We start from the raw sequence: 18,725 nt of genomic DNA, 5'->3' as shown, positions 1-18,725 counted from the left end.
CACCTCCGGGAGAGCTTTTCCCAGCTTCCGAGGGAGGCGGGGGACATTGAGTCTGAGTGGACCATGTTCTCTACCTCCATTGTGGACGCAGCTGTTCGGAGCTGTGGCCGCAAGGTCTCCGGTGCCTGTCGTGGCGGCAATCCCCGAACCCGGTGGTGGACACCAGAAGTAAGGGATGCCGTCAAGCTGAAGAAGGAGTCCTATCGGGCCATGTTAACCTCCAGGACTCCCGAGGCAGCTGACGGGTATCGGCAGGCCAGGCGTGCTGCAGCTCGGGCAGTTGCGGAGGCAAAAACTCGGAACTGGGAGGAGTTCGGGGAGGCCATGGAGAAGGACTATCGGTCGGCCTCGAAGAAATTCTGGCAAACCGTCCGGCGCCTCAGGAGGGGGAAGCAGTACTCTGCCAACACTGTTTACAGTGCGGGTGGGGAGCTGTTGACCTCGACTGGGGACATTGTCGGGCGGTGGAAGGAATACTTTGAGGATCCCCTCAATCCCACCGTCATGTCTTCCACTGAGGAGACTGAGGCTGTTGACTCAGAGGTGGACTCGTCCATTACCCAAGCCGAAGTCACTGAGGTGGTTTGCAAGCTCCTCGGTGGCAAGGCACCGGGGGTGGATGAGATCCGCCCTGAGTATCTCAAGTCTCTGGATGTTGTGGGGCTGTCTTGGTTGACACGCCTCTGCAACATCGCGTGGCGGTCAGGGACAGTGCCTCTGGAGTGGCAGACTGGGGTGGTGGTCCCTCTTTTTAAGAAAGGGGACCGGAGAGTGTGCCCCAATTATCGGGGAATCACACTTCTCAGCCTCCCAGGGAAGGTTTACTCCAGGGTACTGGAGAGGAGAATTCGACCAATAGTCGAACCTCGGATCCAGGAGGAACAATGCGGTTTTCGTCCTGGTCGCGGAACACTGGACCAGCTCTATACCCTTCATAGGGTGCTCGAGGGTTCATGGGAGTTTGCCCAACCAGTCCACATGTGCTTTGTGGATCTGGAGAAGGCATTCGACCGTGTCCCCCGTAGTATTCTGTGGGGGGTGCTTCGGGAGTATGGGGTTCGGGGCTCTTTGCTAAGGGCTGTCCGGTCCCTGTACGAACGGAGCAGGAGTCTGGTCCGCATTGCCAGCAGTAAGTCAGACCTGTTCCCAGTGCATGTTGGACTCCGGCAGGGCTGCCTTTTGTCACCGGTTCTATTCATAATTTTTATGGACAGAATTTCTAGGCGCAGCCAGGGGCCAGAAGGAATCCTGTTTGGGAACCACAAGATTTCATCTCTGCTTTTTGTGGATGATGTTGTCCTGTTGGCTTCTTCAAACCAGGACCTTCAGCATGCACTGGGGCGGTTTACAGTCGAGTGTGAAGCGGCTGGGATGAGAATCAGCACCTCCAAGTCCGAGGCCATGGTTCTCGTCCGGAAAAGGGTGGCTTGCCCTCTCCAGGTTGGTGGAGAAGTTCTGCCTCAAGTGGAGGAGTTTAAGTATCTTGGGATCTTGTTCACGAGTGAGAGAAGGATGGAGCGTGAGATCGACAGGCGGATCGGTGCAGCCTCCGCAGTGATGCGGTCGCTTTACCGGTCCGTCGTGGTGAAGAAGGAGCTGAGCCAAAAGGCGAAGCTCTCAATTTACCGGTCGATCTACATTCCGACTCTCACCTATGGTCATGAGCTTTGGGTAATGACCGAAAGAACAAGATCGCGGATACAAGCGGCCGAAATGAGTTTCCTTCGCAGGGTGGCTGGGCGCTCCCTTAGGGTGAGAAGCACAGTCACTCGGGAGGAGCTCGGAGTAGAGCCGCTGCTGCTCCACATCGAGAGGAATCAGCTGAGGTGGCTCGGGCATCTTTTTCGGATGCCTCCTGGACGCCTCCCTGGGGAGGTGTTCCCGGCATGTCCCCCTGGGAGGAGGCCCCGGGGAAGACCCAGGACACGCTGGAGGGACTATGTCTCTCGGCTGGCCTGGGAACGCCTCGGTGTTCTTCCCGAGGAGCTGGCCGAGGTGTCTGGGGAAAGGGAAGTTTGGGCTTCCCTGCTTAGACTGCTGCCTCCGCGACCCGGTCCCGGATAAAGCGGAAGAAGACGAGACGAGATCTAAAGCACTCACTTCTTCTGCTGTGGGTGGTGAAATGGGGAATATTCTCGTTTCTGACCATGCCTGGGTTGGTTTGGACCTATTACCCCAAAGTGAGAGAAGAAAGTCTTACAGGTGACGTCTTAACTCGTCCCTTCTATAGGACCCAGTAAATGTAGAGTGGCTAAGAACAGAACTAAAGAATTATTTAGAGATTAATTGGCAGTCTGTATCATCGGCAGGCGTGGCGTGGGAGGCCCTAAAGGCTGTGATTAGGGGACGTCTTATCAAACACACTTCATATTGTAAAAAATTAAAACACGAGTTGCTAGAATTCTAAAATAAAATTAAACAAGCTGAAACAGACTTGAAGCAACAAATGACACAACACGGCATGAGAACTGGCAAAGTTAAAATATCAGTATAATAACATATTATCCCAAAAGGTTGAATTTAATTTATTTAAGTCTAAACAAACACATTTCGAGTCGGGGGACAAAGCAAGAAAGTTACTTGCCAGTTATATAAAACAGAGGGAGTTGGCTTCCACTATTCCGGCTGTTAGGTCACCGGCTGGTGACCTGCTCACTGCGACTGTAGATATTAATAAGGCTTTTAAAGAATTTTATGGTAATCTCTATGCTTCAACATCTACCTCTAATGAAGAAGAAATTCATAAGTTTATAGAACCACTAGGACTTCCCAAGTTGACAGATGAACAGATTTTTTTTTTTAAACTCAGATATTACTATTGAGGAGATTAAAGGGGTAATTCAGGCTTTACCATCAAGCAAAGCACCCGGGCCAGATGGTTTTACTGGGGAATTTTTAAGAGCTTTGCGACAGAGTTAGCTTCACCTTTACTAGAAGTGTATAAGGAAGCACTAGAGGGGGTGTACTGCCACCAACTCTAAGGCAGGCCCTTATTAGTCTAGTTCCTAAGAAAGGTAAAGATTTGGATGAATGCAAGAATTACTGTCCTATTTCATTAATGCAGATGTTAAAATAATCTCGAAAATTCTAGCAAACTAGACAGTGTAATTGCATCATTGATCCATACTGACCAAGTAGGGTTCATTCGCGGTCGTAGCTCCTCGGATAATATTAGATGCCTTGTTGATGTCATGTGGTCTGTGGTTGACGTCCAGTCCCCAGTTGCTGCAATCTCTGTTGACGCCGAAAAGGCGTTTGACATTGACATGGTCAAATGGGAGTACTTATTTAAAATTTTGGAAGAGTTTTTGGATTTGGTATTACGTTTATAAAATGGATTCATGTTTTATATAAGCACCTAGAAGCAGCTGTGCAGACTAATGGGCTTATCTCTGATTATTTTATGTTGGGGAGAGGAACAAGGCAGGGCTCACCCCTTTCTCCTTTGCTTTTTTGTTTAGCCATAGAGCCTCTCGCAGCGGCCATACGTGGCGCAACTGATTTCCTGGGTGTTACTGCAGGTGGGATGGTACATAAATTGATGCTTTATGCTGATGATACTTTATTACTGGTGTCCGACCCCAGCAGATCTGTACCATGTCTTCTTGGAATCATAAACTCGTTCTCAAAGTTCTCCGGCTACAGGGTGAACTGGTCCAAGTCTGAGGCACTCCCCTTAACAGCTTATTGCCCCTGCACTGCATTCCATCCAGGTGCTTTTCAGTGGCCTGAGCAAGGTATCATGTATCTGGGTATCCGGTTTCCTAAACAGCTGAAAGATTTGATCAAAGTCAATTTTGACCCATTATTACAAAAAATTTCCTGCAGTGTGGAGAGATGGTCAACTCTTAATTTGTCTATGGCAGGTAAAGTTAACGTTTTGAAAATGAACTGCATCCCCAAACTTAATTATCTTATCCACTCCCTCCCTTTAGAAATTCCCCATTATTATTTTAAAAGGTTTGACAGGATATCAAAGATATTTATTTTGAATAATAAACTCCCCTGGCTGCACCACAGCAAGTTGCAAAGACCAGCTGATAGAGGAGGCTTGGGGCTTCCAAAGATGTTGTTTTACTACTATGCTTTTAATTTAAAACACCTAGCCCAGGGCGGCACGGTGGTGTAGTGGTTAGCACTGTCGCCTCACAGCAAGAAGGTCCGGGTTCGAGCCCCGTGGCTGGTGAGGTCCTTTCTGTGTGGAGTTTGCATGTTCTCCCCGTGTCCGCGTGGGTTTCCTCCGGGTGCTCCGGTTTCCCCCACAGTCCAAAGACATGCAGGTTAGGTTAACTGGTGACTCTAAATTGACCGTAGGTGTGAATGTGAGTGTGAATGGTTGTCTGTGTTTGTGTCGGCCCTGTGATGACCTGGCGACTTGTCCAGAGTGTACCCCACCTTTCGCCCATAGTCAGCTGGGATAGGCTCCAGCTTGCCTGCGACCCTGTAGAACAGGATAAAGCGGCTAGAGATGATATGAGACAACTAGCTCATTGGTCTCTCCCTCCCGAAAGGGCCCCCCCGTGGTACTATATGGAACAAGCTGTAGCGGCCCCTCTGTCACCCATGCAAATCTTGTCTATTAAATTAAGTAAAGAAGCAAAAATGCATCCAATAATCTCTCATCTTAAATTAATTTGGACTAAGGTTGCTCGAATATTTAAATGTGATCCCTTTCTAAATATCTCTTCAAGTATCTGGTTAAATCCAAAATTACGAATTGGTAAATTCCCCATTTATTGGAAGGTATGGCTGGAGAACAGTATGGTCATATTAGGGGATCTGTATTGTGATTGTTTCCCTAAAATCGTTTGAGGATTTAATGCAACAATTCAATATTCCTAGGTCTAATTTTTTAGGTACCTGCAACTCCGCCATATGTTGGTAGGGATTTTTGGATCCAGTACATCAGTTCCCCAAAATGCAGAACTCCTCGATGAGATTCTAATGAGTTATGGAAAAGGACATGAGGCATCTGTCTATAATTCTATGATGATTCAGACTCTTGGTAATGGGCCTATTTCAGCTCTGAAGAATATATGGGAAAGGGATCTGAACCTGACGATCACTGATGAGGGCTGGGATAAAATTTGTAAAAATGTTAAAGTAGTATCAAGGGATGCAAGGGTACGCCTCTCTCAATTCAAGATTATACATCAGTTTTACTGGACTCCTTCCAGATTGTTCAGACTAGGATTATTACCCACATCAAGTTGTTGGCGATGCAAATCTGAGGAAGGTCATTTAGTTCATGTTTTATGGTCCTGTAACAAAGTCCAACAATTCTGGACCAATATTTGTGATAATCTGTGTGAGATTACAGAGACACAAATCCCATTCAACCCGAGACTGTTTGTTTTGGGTGATCATTCAGTTCTAACAGGACAGGATAAACATATTAAAAGCTGGGTCCAAACCAGTATTATGATAGGTAGACAGATACTTATCAGGGGTTGGAAGACAGAGGGGGTGCCTTCTTTGCAAGAATGGGCTGCAGAAATGGCACGAGTTGCAGCATTTGAAAAAATGTTATATAAACAACTGGGTAGACTGGATTTTCCTTCATATAGACAAAGGAAAATGGGGGAAATACTTAAAGGGTTTATACGGGGGAGAAACGCACGTTCTGAGTTTCCGGGTGGAGGATTGCGTACCTTTGCTGCTGATGCTTTCTTTTTTTTTTTTTTTTAAATAAATTATCTCTCTTAATGCTGTGCTTATAGATTTCATCTAGGTATGTACATATGTGGGTGTATGGACCCTTTTCAGTCACGTGACCTTCGTAAACGCGACCGCCATTTTGGACATGTAGTGGACTTCGGCTCAAATCGGTTTGAATGCGAGGAAGGCAACAAACATAAAAGAAAAAGGAGCGAGATGCAGAAAACTGTATTTACTAGTTTACTGTAATTATGATCTGGCAGCTATTTACACTGGATCCAGTGTAAATAGCTGCCGGAGCCAACGTCCGGCCGGGCCGCGAGCGAGCGCGCGCCGGCTCCGCAGGCGCCGGCTCCGCGGCCGCCGGCTCCGCGGCCGCCGGCTCCACGGCCGCCAGCTCCGGCCGGGCCGCGAGCGAGCGCGCTCCGGAACCTCGGACGTTGGCTCCGGCGGCTATTTACACTGGATCCGGTGTAAATAGCTGCCAGATCATAATTACAGTAAACTAGAATGGAATGTTAACAGCAATGTAATGCCTTTTCTGGCTAATTTTATTCGTCTTACCTCCAACAAAGTGGTCACTACACAAGCGCTGGTATGCCGCTATCCATCTTCTCCGTCGGTCAGCATCTACCGGGATCCGATAAAACGATAACCCTTGCCTTGTTTGTTGATGGTTATTACATCCAGGTGCACAACAACATAGTGGCATGATGGAAGTCTTGCTGAACATAAACACTTTCTTTGCTGCCGTTCCTCAATGCTGGCTGTGGTAAACTACTGGTAGTACACATCCAAAATGGCAGCCGCGTTTGTCGTGACGTCACGTGAAAAGGGTCCATACAAGCATATGTGTATTTGTACATGAAGGTGTATTGATAGAGGTATGATTTATGTAATTATGGGTTATGTTCTGCATTTATTTAATTATTTTCTTTAAATTTTTTTTTCATTTTCATTAATGGTACAGCTAGTGTGGCTGTAGTTACTAGAGATAGGTCTGCTATACATGAAGGAGCACAATGTTAAATAATTAACAACCAAAGAAGAATCATCATTTGGTGGTGATAGTTTACGGGGGCTCGTTTGTGGGAGGGGGGGTTGGAAATATACTGTGAATCTTTCATTCTGTAATACCATGCTCTGTTATGCTGTTAAAAGAATAAAATGTCAATCACAAAAAGAGATGGTTTTGTAACCTTTTCTAGCCTGATGAGCATCAACAGCGCTTTTTATGAGGTCCTCAGAAATCTCCTTTGTTTGTGCCATGATACACTTTCATAAACATGTGTTGTGAAGATCAGACTTTGATAGATCCCTGTTCTTTAAATAAAACAGGGTGCCCACTCACACCTAATTGTCATCTCATTGATTGAAAACACCTGACTCTAATTTCACCTTCAAGTTAACTGCTAATCCTAGAGGTTCACATACTTTTGCCACTCACAAATATGTAATATTGGATCAGTTTCCTCAATAAATAAATGACCAAGTTTTATATTTTTGTCTCATTTGTTTAACTGGGTTCTTTTTATCTACTTTTAGGACTTGTGTGAAAATCTGATTATGTTTTAGGTCATATTTATGCAGAAATATAGAAACTTCTAAAGGGTTCACAAACTTTCAAGCACCACTGTGCAAGCTGGCTGTTGGTGGGGAGCTGCTGCTTGGCGAGCTGTGCCTCACCAGTCAATATCGGAAGTAGGAGTGCCACACACTTTGGCCACTTGCTCAAAGAGCGCTAGAAAGGCTTCTGGATCATCGTGCAGGCCCTTCTTCATGAGGGTGATGTGGGGAGGGTCTGCTGCGGTGGTGTTCGAGGACCCTGCTGACTCGAGCAAGTGCCAGGAATGCCTGGCGATCTTCCTGCTGGGCCAGCATCAAGGCTTTGAAGCATTGTTCTTGCTCCTTCTGGAGAGCGATCAACACTTGATGCTGGTTCTGCTGAGTGGTAGCGAGGGCATGGATGAGATCCTTGAACGGTGAGGACTCCATGGGGTGGTTCCCTTCCGTACTCCCAAGTTTCAGCACCACTGTAACACTTCCCTGATGTGGGTGGAGTGCAGAAGCACAGCAGGCGAGAGATGGTATTCACACACATTTATTGAGGCTTTTCCGTTTCACTTACTCACTTTTAGGACACATTTTAATACTTTTATTTGGATCGTCGCACAGGGAAGGATTACAAATCCAAACATTATTGGAAATATTCTGCAGATTGGCAAGTGTGATCATATAAAAATAATAAGTCCAGTAGTCTCTATGGATAAATATGACATCTCCGTCTCCAAATGGACAAGCTTCCTATTATGGCAGAAATTGAACAGTATCGGCCAGTCTCTTCGCTCTTGTTTTGCATAATCCACACAGTTGCAAGCCTCGCATGACCAGTTTATGTACATGTCCAAGGCTCCCAAATACAAGAACAATTAATTTGCAGTTATACCCAAGACCCATGATTGATTCAAGAAGTGGCTGGCACTTCAACATTTTGGCATTAAAACAAGTGTCCATATATAAATCAAAAGAGCAGCCTATTTCAACAATGGTTACTGTTCTGTTTGTTTCATCAATGATGGTAATATCTGGAGTGTTTGGGAGATTATCCAGTTGAACATTGTCATGATTTTCTGTATTAAACCAGTTGATCTGCACCGCACTGTGTTTATGCATATTTGTAGTTGCATCAAGAATGTCTTTAATGGTCTCTGAGATCAGGTCAACCAGTTGGTCATGTCTTACAATGTAGAGTCCTTTATAAAAACTACAGCCATTAAAGATATGGGCAGTTGTTTCATTTTCCCTAGTAGAACAGTGCAGGATGCAGTGTGGGTCATGATTATGGGGATACCAGGTGGCCAAGTTATACTTCGTTGGGAGGACTTGGAGGCGGGCTTTGATGGTAAACATTAATATGTCCTCACCAACGGAGCAGTTAGAGAGCACAGAGTGTGACAACGCATGATCTGCAAAGGCTAAACCCGCCAATTTCCCTTGCAGCTTTAGACTGGCCCAGTGCTGTGCGCTCTCTGACAGCTTCATTTGGAGGATGAAGGCCCGCGCATGTTTCGCGGGCAGCTCTTGCTCACCGTCGCCTTGCGCATAAGTTGCGCATGGGTAGATGAGTGGGTCTGTGATTATATTGTCATCGGGTGTAATTTTTGTGCCGTCTAGTTTGCCCCATCGCAGATGTATTCCTCTGCGGATGCAAAGATCATTTAGATCCATCCAGTCTGACCTCACACCAAATCCGGTTGCTCTAATATCCAGTTTACCGTTGCTCTTCACCTGGAATCCTAGAAATTGAGCGTTGGCATCATGCGCAACGGGAATCTTCCGTCACTTTAGGTGTTGAAATAATGAAGCCCGGGCCATTTCTCGGATCTGTAGATCGTCACTGTGTAGCATGTTGAGCAGGTGGCTGGTTCTGGAAGCGGTGTAGATCCATTCGATGTTGGGTACTCCCAGCCCCCCCTTCCTTTTAGACTGAAAAAGTATGTCCCTGGTTGAGTGTGTGTTTAGCCCGAACCATTGTCTTACAGTTCGGACAGTTATGTTATTGAGTTCAGTGAGGGTTTTTTGTGGGAGATGAAGATTTGCAAAAAGGTGTTGAATTTTGGACAGAGCTATTTCTCGAATGGCTTGTACTTTGAACATAACGGGTAGGGGGGCTGAGTCTATGAGTTGCAATCTACGAGTGTACTCGCTGATGAGTTCTGACTGTTGATGTTCCCAGTCGCCTGCGACATTGAATTGATGGCCGAGGTAGGTGTAGGTTTCATTGCGCGAGTACACTCGTAGTGGTTGCTGTAGTAATGAAAAGGCCGGTGGTTTGTCGCGTTGCGACTGATACCAGCGGTTTCCTCCGCTGCGCCTCATAAACAGCGCATTTAGTGGGCTTAACCTGAAGCTTTGACCACAACAAAAAATGTTCCGTGCGAGTGAGCATGTGTCGTATGACTGACTCATGTCTTGAGGCAATCTGTACGTCATCTGCGTATCCCTGTACTGGACTTGGTGAGCGCACCCCTTCAGGTGCGCACTGGCCCATCCATTTCAGCCAGTTGTCAATGGCCAAAACAAAGTTGATGGCGCTCCAGGGACAGCCTGTTTTAATCCCTACTTCCAATGAGATTGGATCAGTAAGGGCCTTTCCACAGATCACCTGGGTGAAGGATGATCTGTAGACATCTGTAATAATGTTTATCTAAGCCTGGGGGAGATGTATTTCTTTTAGCGCATGTAGCATTACGCTATGGGGCAGGGTGCCGAATGCATCACGGAAGTCCAGAAATGCGGCATAGAATTTACTGGAATCGTGTTTAAAATCACCAATTCCCGTCTTTAGGCAAAACACATGTTCATGCATGCCCTGACGGTTGATGTACGCCTTTTGATAGGGTGAAAGAATGTTATTGTCCGTGAGCCAGGGCAGGATGCGTGATAGTAGGCATTTCATAAAAACTTTGTATATTGTGGGCAGCAGTGAGATATCTCTCCATGTGGAGGGGTCTTCGGGAATATTGTCTTTTTTGGGGATCCTGTGAATAAGGGCACCCTTCCATGACTCAGGCACTTTGCCGTTTAACAGACAGGTATTGAATATGTTTGTAAGGAGTGAGCATGATATTTCTTTTGTGGTTTTAAAAGTCTCATATGTTACTCCATCAGATCCGCTGGCTTTATTGTTCGGGAGAGCAGATATGACCTTCTCTACCTCACTTTCTGTAAAGGGCTGCGATTGTAGTTCGCTGGAAGGGGGCTGTGCCACGAAAGGTTGTTGCCACGGTACAGCCTCTAGCGGTGCGCTGTCACTTTGAGTATATTTATCAGCGTAATATTTCTGGACTATATCTACATTATCAATGGCTGGTGGCGGGTTTGGATATTGCCCATTATTTAGGACTATTTCAATTGCTCTTGATCTTCTATTCTGCCATAAGAAAGAGAGTTTATTGCGACCCACCTGTTGTTCACGCTCTGTTCTCCTGTTGGCAAGGCGAGGTTGAATGACACCTCGTATGAAGCACAGTTGCGCTTCTATCCACTCCAGGAGGTGGGTCGCGGATGTTGTGTCAGGAAGTGTTTGGTTGAAGCGTGGAAACTTTTTTTAAAATCCTCAGAGTGTATTTTAAAAGAGGTAATCCAAAAGGTTTGCCATTTAGGACACACACACACACACACACACACACACACACACACACACACACACACAGAGTCGTGTTTTGGTCCAGGGAGCTCTCTGCTCTCTCTCCTTTTCTATGTTCCACCATCACTGCAACAAACACACTCACACACAACATTAATTGACAACAGGTGTAATGACTTGGCCACTCACCTTCCCTGACTCCGCCCTCTATTCGCAAACTGACGCTTGGCTACGCCCCTGCTGTCACAGTTATCTTTCCTTCTAGTGATGTTAACAGCATAAATTTCTGTGGAGGGTCTTGTCCAATTTACTTTTCTAATTAACGTAGTGGTCACAAGTCTGTGGTCATGTGTTTAAGGAATCAGTGGCCAAGCACTGTTTATGAATCACTCCATTTATTCTGTTTGATGGCACATCTGATTTTTGAATATGCCTGGGGATGAATACCAAAGGTGAAAGAGAACATTCAGAAAAGTTGCATGAGCGTTTTCAAATAGTGAATGTATCTTGAAATAGTGAATTATTGAAATAGTGAATTATTGAAATAGTGAATGTATTTTGACAAGTAGGAGTGTAATATTTCATGATATGTGATTCGTGATTCAATTTGTCCACAATATTTTTGAAAAAAAAATTAAGAAAATTTTATAACCAAAACAAGCAATGTTTTTTTTTTTTTGTTCATCAACTTAAATATTTTCTTAAATAAAAAAAAATTGTTTTATTTTCTTAATAAACACCAATAAGTATTTACCCACTTTTGTGAAGTTTTGAAGTAGGGATGTTCAGAATTCACCGTTTAACCAATAAGAAGAGTTTTAACTGATTAGTATTAATCAGTTAAATGGTTAATAAAAAAAAAAAGTTTGCAGTGTGGTAAATACACAAAGTATAGAGGGTAGAAGAAATATGGAACAGGGCCTAAAGTTACAGCCTACAGTCTATCAACTCATGGGGACGTAGCAACACATGCAACCAATGCCTAATGTACAGGCTATAGTCATATTTGCAGACTAAGCGAAATGAAACTAGCCAAAAGTAGTAGTATTTGGGACCATTTTGACTTGAAAGGACAATGAGGTTATATGTAAGCTATGTTGTGCAGTGTTGAAATATAGCAGTAGTACAACCGCAATGCAGTATCACTTGTGAAGTAAACATCCATAAGTATTGTGTGATAGAGGACAACAAACTTTGCCCTCCATGTTAGCTGGGAGAAAATGTGATTCTCGGCAGTCTGAGGAGATAACTGAGGGCTTGTTTAATAGTGGAGAAAAGACATTTTACCCATTTGTGTGGTCTGTGGAGAGGGTTTTCAGGAGCATACCGGGGACATTGGTGCCATCTGAGCGGGCATTCTCTGGCACAGGTCTCACAGTACTTAGTGCACAAGATGAACCCCACAGCATGTCGACGTATTGCTGTTTCTGAATAAAAATCAGTAAACAAGTTGTCTGGGTTGAATGAGACAACGTTCCGTTTTGTTAAAACGATGGCTGTTCATCATGAATTAAATTAATATATCTGATAGTGGAGTTGGTTTGGGTTAGAGCATTCTCCATGCTTATACATTAGAAAGTGTGCCCACTTGCTGTTCATTAAGGCCTGAATTTTCCAGTATTTTTCAAGGGAGACATAGGCTGCCAGACTTGCCGGTTAAGTGCCCTTGGCCCTGGAGGATTAAATGTTTGATTCGTTTTGTTAATCTCTTTTGTTCATTGTAAAGTCTGGCAACATCTTGCTAATTATTTACATAAGATAGGAATTGTTTGCACTTCTAATTTCTAAAGCATTTTTTGTATTGATGTCATAGTCACTCATCCATTCTAAATAGGCCTAGATTTTCTTCTCAGTTAACAGTTAATTGTTGATTCAGGAATGTTGACTGTCGGTGACCAAAAAAACTGAAATGGACAGCCTAGTTTGAAGTAAAATATAATAGCATATTAACTAAAATATTCTTTTTATTAAAAATGAAAAAAAAGTTAGTAACAGACCTTTTCTTAATAAAATTTTATCATTTGTACTACCTCAGTTTTTCTTCTCTTTAGCTTTCAGCAGTCTGTGAAAAGAGAGCTCTGGTTTCTTGTTAACTCTATTTGTACAGGCAATCACAAAAGCTCTTTCCCATTTTAGATCTTTTTTGTGTGTGTTTTTGCAGCATTAGAGCAGTGTTACTTCTGTCTAGGGTGAAGTGATGTATTCCTGTTATTGTATGTTATGAGCACATGCTGTCTAAGCAATACACTTACTGTGAGGAAAAACTAAGAGGTTACACAACCTGATAAAAATCGTAATTCATTTTTTATTTCATCAATTCAAATCGTCATAAATTTGTATCGTCCTTTATCATCGCACAGTATGTATTTACATGTCTCCAAAGAAAGCCTCTAATACAGGAAATGGGTAGATGTAGCCCTGCTTATCCTCAGCAATATTTGAGAGATCAAGTGTTAGACATCATGCTCTGACACGATATACTTGAATGTGATTGGTCACAAGGTGGTGATTTAATTTTCTATAACCGCTGCAAGGTTTATGATTCATGTGCTCATTTATAAAGAATACATATTATTTTAAGAGGAACGATACATTTTTTGACATGCTGTTATTAGAAAATAATTAACCTCCGGGTGATGACAGTGACTTCGCTTTGTGTCTGGCCACATCACACCACTCTGTTTTTCATTATTTACTGATAACTGCATACTTTGTGCTTTAATATTTTTATTGCATACTTTTACTTAAATATTCACTCCACACCATTTGAACTAGCACCACTGCATCATTGCATGTTTACTGAAACCACTGTAGAAGCTTCTAGAAACTTTTAGATTTCAGTTATTGTTAATGTATATATACATTAACAATAACTGAAATGCATCAGAATTTTTATATATATATATATATATATAAAATTCTGATGCATGGCTAAACATGCTTACACCTGGAGAACATTGGAGAGCATTCAGTTCCTTGTGAAATTCCAGAGGTTTCAACCATACTTGTTTTGGCTTAATGTTTGTTTGTGTGGTGTTCCCCCCCACAGATGAAACGCTTAAGCCAGGCCATCAGTTTTGGAGGTGGAAAGAGCCAGCTTTTGGAGGAGAGATCTCTGCCTGGGTCACTCCTAGAGGCCACAGGAACTTGTGTTGTTGACATGACAACGGGATCCTCTCAACCACTCGTACCTCCTACCACCAGGAAGTGGGCAGAGTCTGTTGGCTTGGTTCTACAAAGGTAGATTGGGGTGACTATTCTGTAGAAATCTTTATGGAAAACTCAAGAAAGGACAAATCCACAGAAAAGGGGACGTCACTCGTTTGAGGATTTTGTCAAGTTCAAGCTTGTTTACCTTGACCTGACCTGACGTGTTTACCTTGACCTGACCTGATGGGTTGACTTTGACCTGACCTCATGTGTTTACTTTGACCCGACCTGATGGGTTTACCTTGACCCGACCTCATGTGTTTGCCTTGACCCGGCCTCGTGTGTTTACCTTGACCTGATGTGATGTACAACCCCGATTCCAAAAAAGTTGGGACAAAGTACAAATTGTAAATAAAAACGGAATGCAATGATGTGGAAGTTTCAAAATTCCATATTTTATTCAGAATAGAACATAGATGACACATCAAATGTTTAAACTGAGAAAATGTATCATTTAAAGAGAACAATTAGGTGATTTTAAATTTCATGACAACAACACATCTCAAAAAAGTTGGGACAAGGCCATGTTTACCACTGTGAGACATCCCCTCTTCTCTTTACAACAGTCTGTAAACGTCTGGCGACTGAGGAGACAAGTTGCTCAAGTTTAGGGACAGGAATGTTAACCCATTCTTGTCTAATGTAGGATTCCAGTTGCTCAACTGTCTTTGGTCTTTTTTGTTGTATCTTCCGTTTTATGACGCACCAAATGTTTTCTATGGGTGAAAGATCTGGACTGCAAGCTGGCCAGTTCAGTACCCGGACCCTTCTTCTATGCAGCCATGATGCTGTAATTGATGCAGTATGTGGTTTGGCATTGTCATGTTGGAAAATGCAAGGTCTTCCCTGAAAAAGACGTTGTCTGGATGAGAGCATATGTTGCTGTAGAACCTGGATATACCTTTAAGCATTGATGGTGTCTTTCCAGATGTGTAAGCTGCCCATGCCACACACACTAATGCAACCCCATACCATCAGAGATGCAGGCTTCTGAACTGAGCGCTGATAACAACTTGGGTCGTCCTTCTCCTCTTTAGTCCGAATGACACGGCGTCCCTGATTTCCATAAAGAACTTCAAATTTTGATTCGTCTGACCACAGAACAGTTTTCCACTTTGCCACAGTCCATTTTAAATGAGCCTTGGCCCAGAGAAGACGTCTGCGCTTCTGGATCATGTTTAGATATGGCTTCTTCTTTGAACTATAGAGTTTTAGCTGGCAACGGTGGATGGCACGGTGAATTGTGTTCACAGATAATGTTCTCTGGAAAGATCCCTGAGCCCATTTTGTGATTTCCAATACAGAAGCATGCCTGTATGTGATGCAGTGCCGTCTAAGGGCCCGAAGATCATGGGCACCCAGTATGGTTTTCCGGCCTTGACCCTTACGCACAGAGATTCTTACAGATTCTCTGAATCTTTTGATGATATTATGCACTGTAGATGATGATATGTTCAAACTCTTTGCAATTTTACACTGTCGAACTCCTTTCTGATATTGCTCCACTATTTGTCGGCGCAGAATTAGGGGGATTGGTGATCCTCTTCCCATCTTTACTTCTGAGAGCCGCTGCCACTCCAAGATGCTCTTTTTATACCCAGTCATGTTAATGACCTATTGCCAATTGACCTAATGAGTTGCAATTTGGTCCTCCAGCTGTTCCTTTTTTGTACCTTTAACTTTTCCAGCCTCTTATTGCCCCTGTCCCAACTATTTTGAGATGTGTTGCTGTCATGAAATTTCAAATGAGCCAATATTTGGCATGAAATTTCAAAATGTCTCACTTTCGACATTTGATATGTTGTCTATGTTCTATTGTGAATACAATATCAGTTTTTGATATTTGTAAATTATTGCATTCCGTTTTTATTTACAATTTGTTCTTTGTCCCAACTTTTTTGGAATCGGGGTTGTAAATAAAACTTATTATTACAGTAAATTATATGATCACAGTGAGACAGCCAGTTTTCTTATGGGTGTAAATATATTCCTTAGTGACAGCCAAATTTTTCCAACATGCTAACAGTAGAAGACACTTGTCTTTTTACTGTCATCTAAATGGCAGGCTTTACTTTGGGAGCATACTGCCTAAAAATTCAGTCTAACTTTGCAGGTTTTCCTGAACAGAATATTTTGAAAAGATCATAGTAGAATTATTGTACTTGCTGAATACTGTATAACCAATTACCTTAGCTTTTCTGTCAAAGACTTAACAGAATGCAATATGGAAGATCTCATTACCACAGAAATTATTGCTACTACTATCAAAGTAAATAGGAAAAAAGTCTATATCATCTCGTGTGATGACAGATTTGCACTGTTGAATATGTTTTATGTCGATACTATCCATATCTGCTTTGTGTAGACAGTGTTGATGCTTGATATTGGTGAGTACTGTGTTGTTCTTTTGCCAGAGCAGTACTGTAATCCTTCCTGATTCAGCAACTCTGTTCCATCTTTTTCAATCTCTTTTGATGGCACAGAAATGGTTTACGTTTCATTGCTGAGTCAGAGATTGGACTGGCTGCCATTTATGTGAATAATCAGATATACTGCAATCCCTGCTCCAAAGTGGACTCAGGTGGGTATACACACACACACACACACACGTTTCGGTCAGAAGTTTATATGCACTCATCCATACACTTTATTTCTTTTTTTAAATATATTAAAGATGTATGTTCTGCAATCATTCTGCTCCTCATAGAAATTAATATTTAACAATTATTTGCCAAAGATGACGTGAATATCCGTGTATAATAATTGAGACGAAGTCAAGGTTTTCACCGAGCCTGAGGCAGATAATTGTTTTAGTGGAAATACACAGGTGATTATGTGGGAAAAAAAATTTAATCGTAGTAAAAATAATTTATTTCAAACTTCAAAAGCAGCATGTAAATGTAATGCGTGCAGACTTGTCACTTCTCTGTGCTCACTCACATAAAATACTTTGTTTTGAAATAGATAAAATAAATCATAATTCCACCCTACATTTGAATAGTTTTAGACTAAACTTCATAGCGTCTTTAATTCTTTTAGGAACAGAATTTTCTTTCATAATTTGTAATTCTGCCTTTCGCCCGTAGTCAGCTGGGATAGGCTTCAGCTTGCCTGCGACCCTGTAGAACAGGATAAAGCGGCTAGAGATAATGAGATGAGATGAATTTGTAATTCTTCCTCACTTATGGTGACAAAGCGATTGGCTGCATTTTGCTGAGTCGCTTGAGGTGATTATCAAGAAATACAGTACTGTGCAAAAGTCTTAGGCACATGCAATGAAATGCTGTAGAGCAAAGACGCTTTTTAAAATAATGAAATTAAATGTTTCTACATGTCTGACTGTGGAGTGGTGGAGTCCAAACTCTTTAGAGATGGTTTTGTAATCTTTTCCAGCCTGATGAGCATCAACAGCACTTTTTGAGGTCCTCAGAAATCTCCTTTGTTTGTGCCATGATACATTTCCACAAACGTGTTGTGAAGATCAGACTTTGATAGATCCCTGCTCTTTAAATAAAACAGGGTGCCCACTCACACCTGATTTGTCATCCCATTGATTGAAAACACCTGACTCTAATTTCAGCTTCAAATTAACTGCTAATCCTAGAGGTTCACATACTTTTGCCACTCACAGATATGTAATATTGGATAATTTTCCTCAATGAATAAATGACCAAGTAGAATATTTTTGTCTCATTTGTTTAACTTGGTTCTTTTTATCTACTTTTTGGACTTGTGTGAAAAATCTGGTGTTGTTTTAGGTCATATTTATGCAGAAATATAGAAAATTCTAAACAGTTCACAAACTTTCAAGCACCACTCTATTTGGTGAGTGACCCTTTGCTTAAAAAAAAAGTAGTCTTGGTTACAATGAGTGCAGTTTTATAAGGAACTGAGGTGTACGTTTTACTGAGCATGTTGCAGAACCACCTACAGTTCTCCAAGACACTTTGTCATGCTTGATTCTTAATTTTGCAGCAAAACCCAGTAGCCTTCTTTGTTTTTGTCTGAAAAGTGGTGTGTGATATAATGTGCTGCTTTCTTTACTGACATACAAACATTTTTCTGATTTTTCTGTAACTTTTAAAAGTTACAGTGCTGGAAAACTAATGTTTGGAAATCTAAAGTGTTTTTGTACTGGTTGCATAATGTAGAAGTCATAAAATAAAAATCTATAATAAATTTTGTACTGGGCGGCACGGTGGTGTAGTGGTTAGCACTGTCGCCTCACAGCAAGAAGGTCCTGGGTTCGAGCCCCGGGGCCGGCGAGGGCCTTTCTGTGCGGAGTTTGCATGTTCTCCCCGTGTCCGCGTGGGTTTCCTCCGGGTGCTCCGGTTTCCCCCACAGTCCAAAGACATGCAGGTTAGGTTAACTGGTGACTCTAAATTGACCGTAGGTGTGAATGTGAGTGTGAATGGTTGTCTGTGTCTATGTGTCAGCCCTGTGATGACCTGGCGACTTGTCCAGGGTGTACCCCGCCTTTCGCCCGTAGTCAGCTGGGATAGGCTCCAGCTTGCCTGCGACCCTGTAGAAGGATAAAGCGGCTAGAGATAATGAATGAATGAATGAAATTTTGTACTAAAAAACAATAGGGTGCCAAAGACTTTTGCACCGGACTGTACAATAGTCCAAATTTCTCGACTAATCAGCATGCTCGAGTTTCTATAATCACCTGTGTATTTGTACTAAAAGCCCAGTGTTGACATGTCCA

The 18,725-nt window shown here is 42.9% G+C and overlaps 1 protein-coding gene across 4 annotated transcripts in view; it reads left to right on the top strand.

Annotated features, from left to right (window-relative positions):
* nbn (nibrin) overlaps positions 1-18,725 on the top strand; it is a 177,817-nt gene that overhangs the window by 83,680 nt on the left and 75,412 nt on the right. For all 4 annotated transcript variants that reach the window (XM_060921442.1, XM_060921441.1, XM_060921444.1 and 1 more), the window contains 2 exons: positions 13,857-14,047; positions 16,501-16,598. In XM_060921442.1, the coding sequence (XP_060777425.1) occupies positions 13,857-14,047; positions 16,501-16,598 (289 nt within the window). The remainder of the gene's footprint in view (positions 1-13,856; positions 14,048-16,500; positions 16,599-18,725) is intronic.

Source organism: Neoarius graeffei, chromosome 5 (genome assembly GCF_027579695.1).
Source record: "Neoarius graeffei isolate fNeoGra1 chromosome 5, fNeoGra1.pri, whole genome shotgun sequence".
Lineage (NCBI taxonomy): Eukaryota > Metazoa > Chordata > Actinopteri > Siluriformes > Ariidae > Neoarius > Neoarius graeffei.
This window is presented reverse-complemented; position numbering and strand designations above follow the sequence as displayed.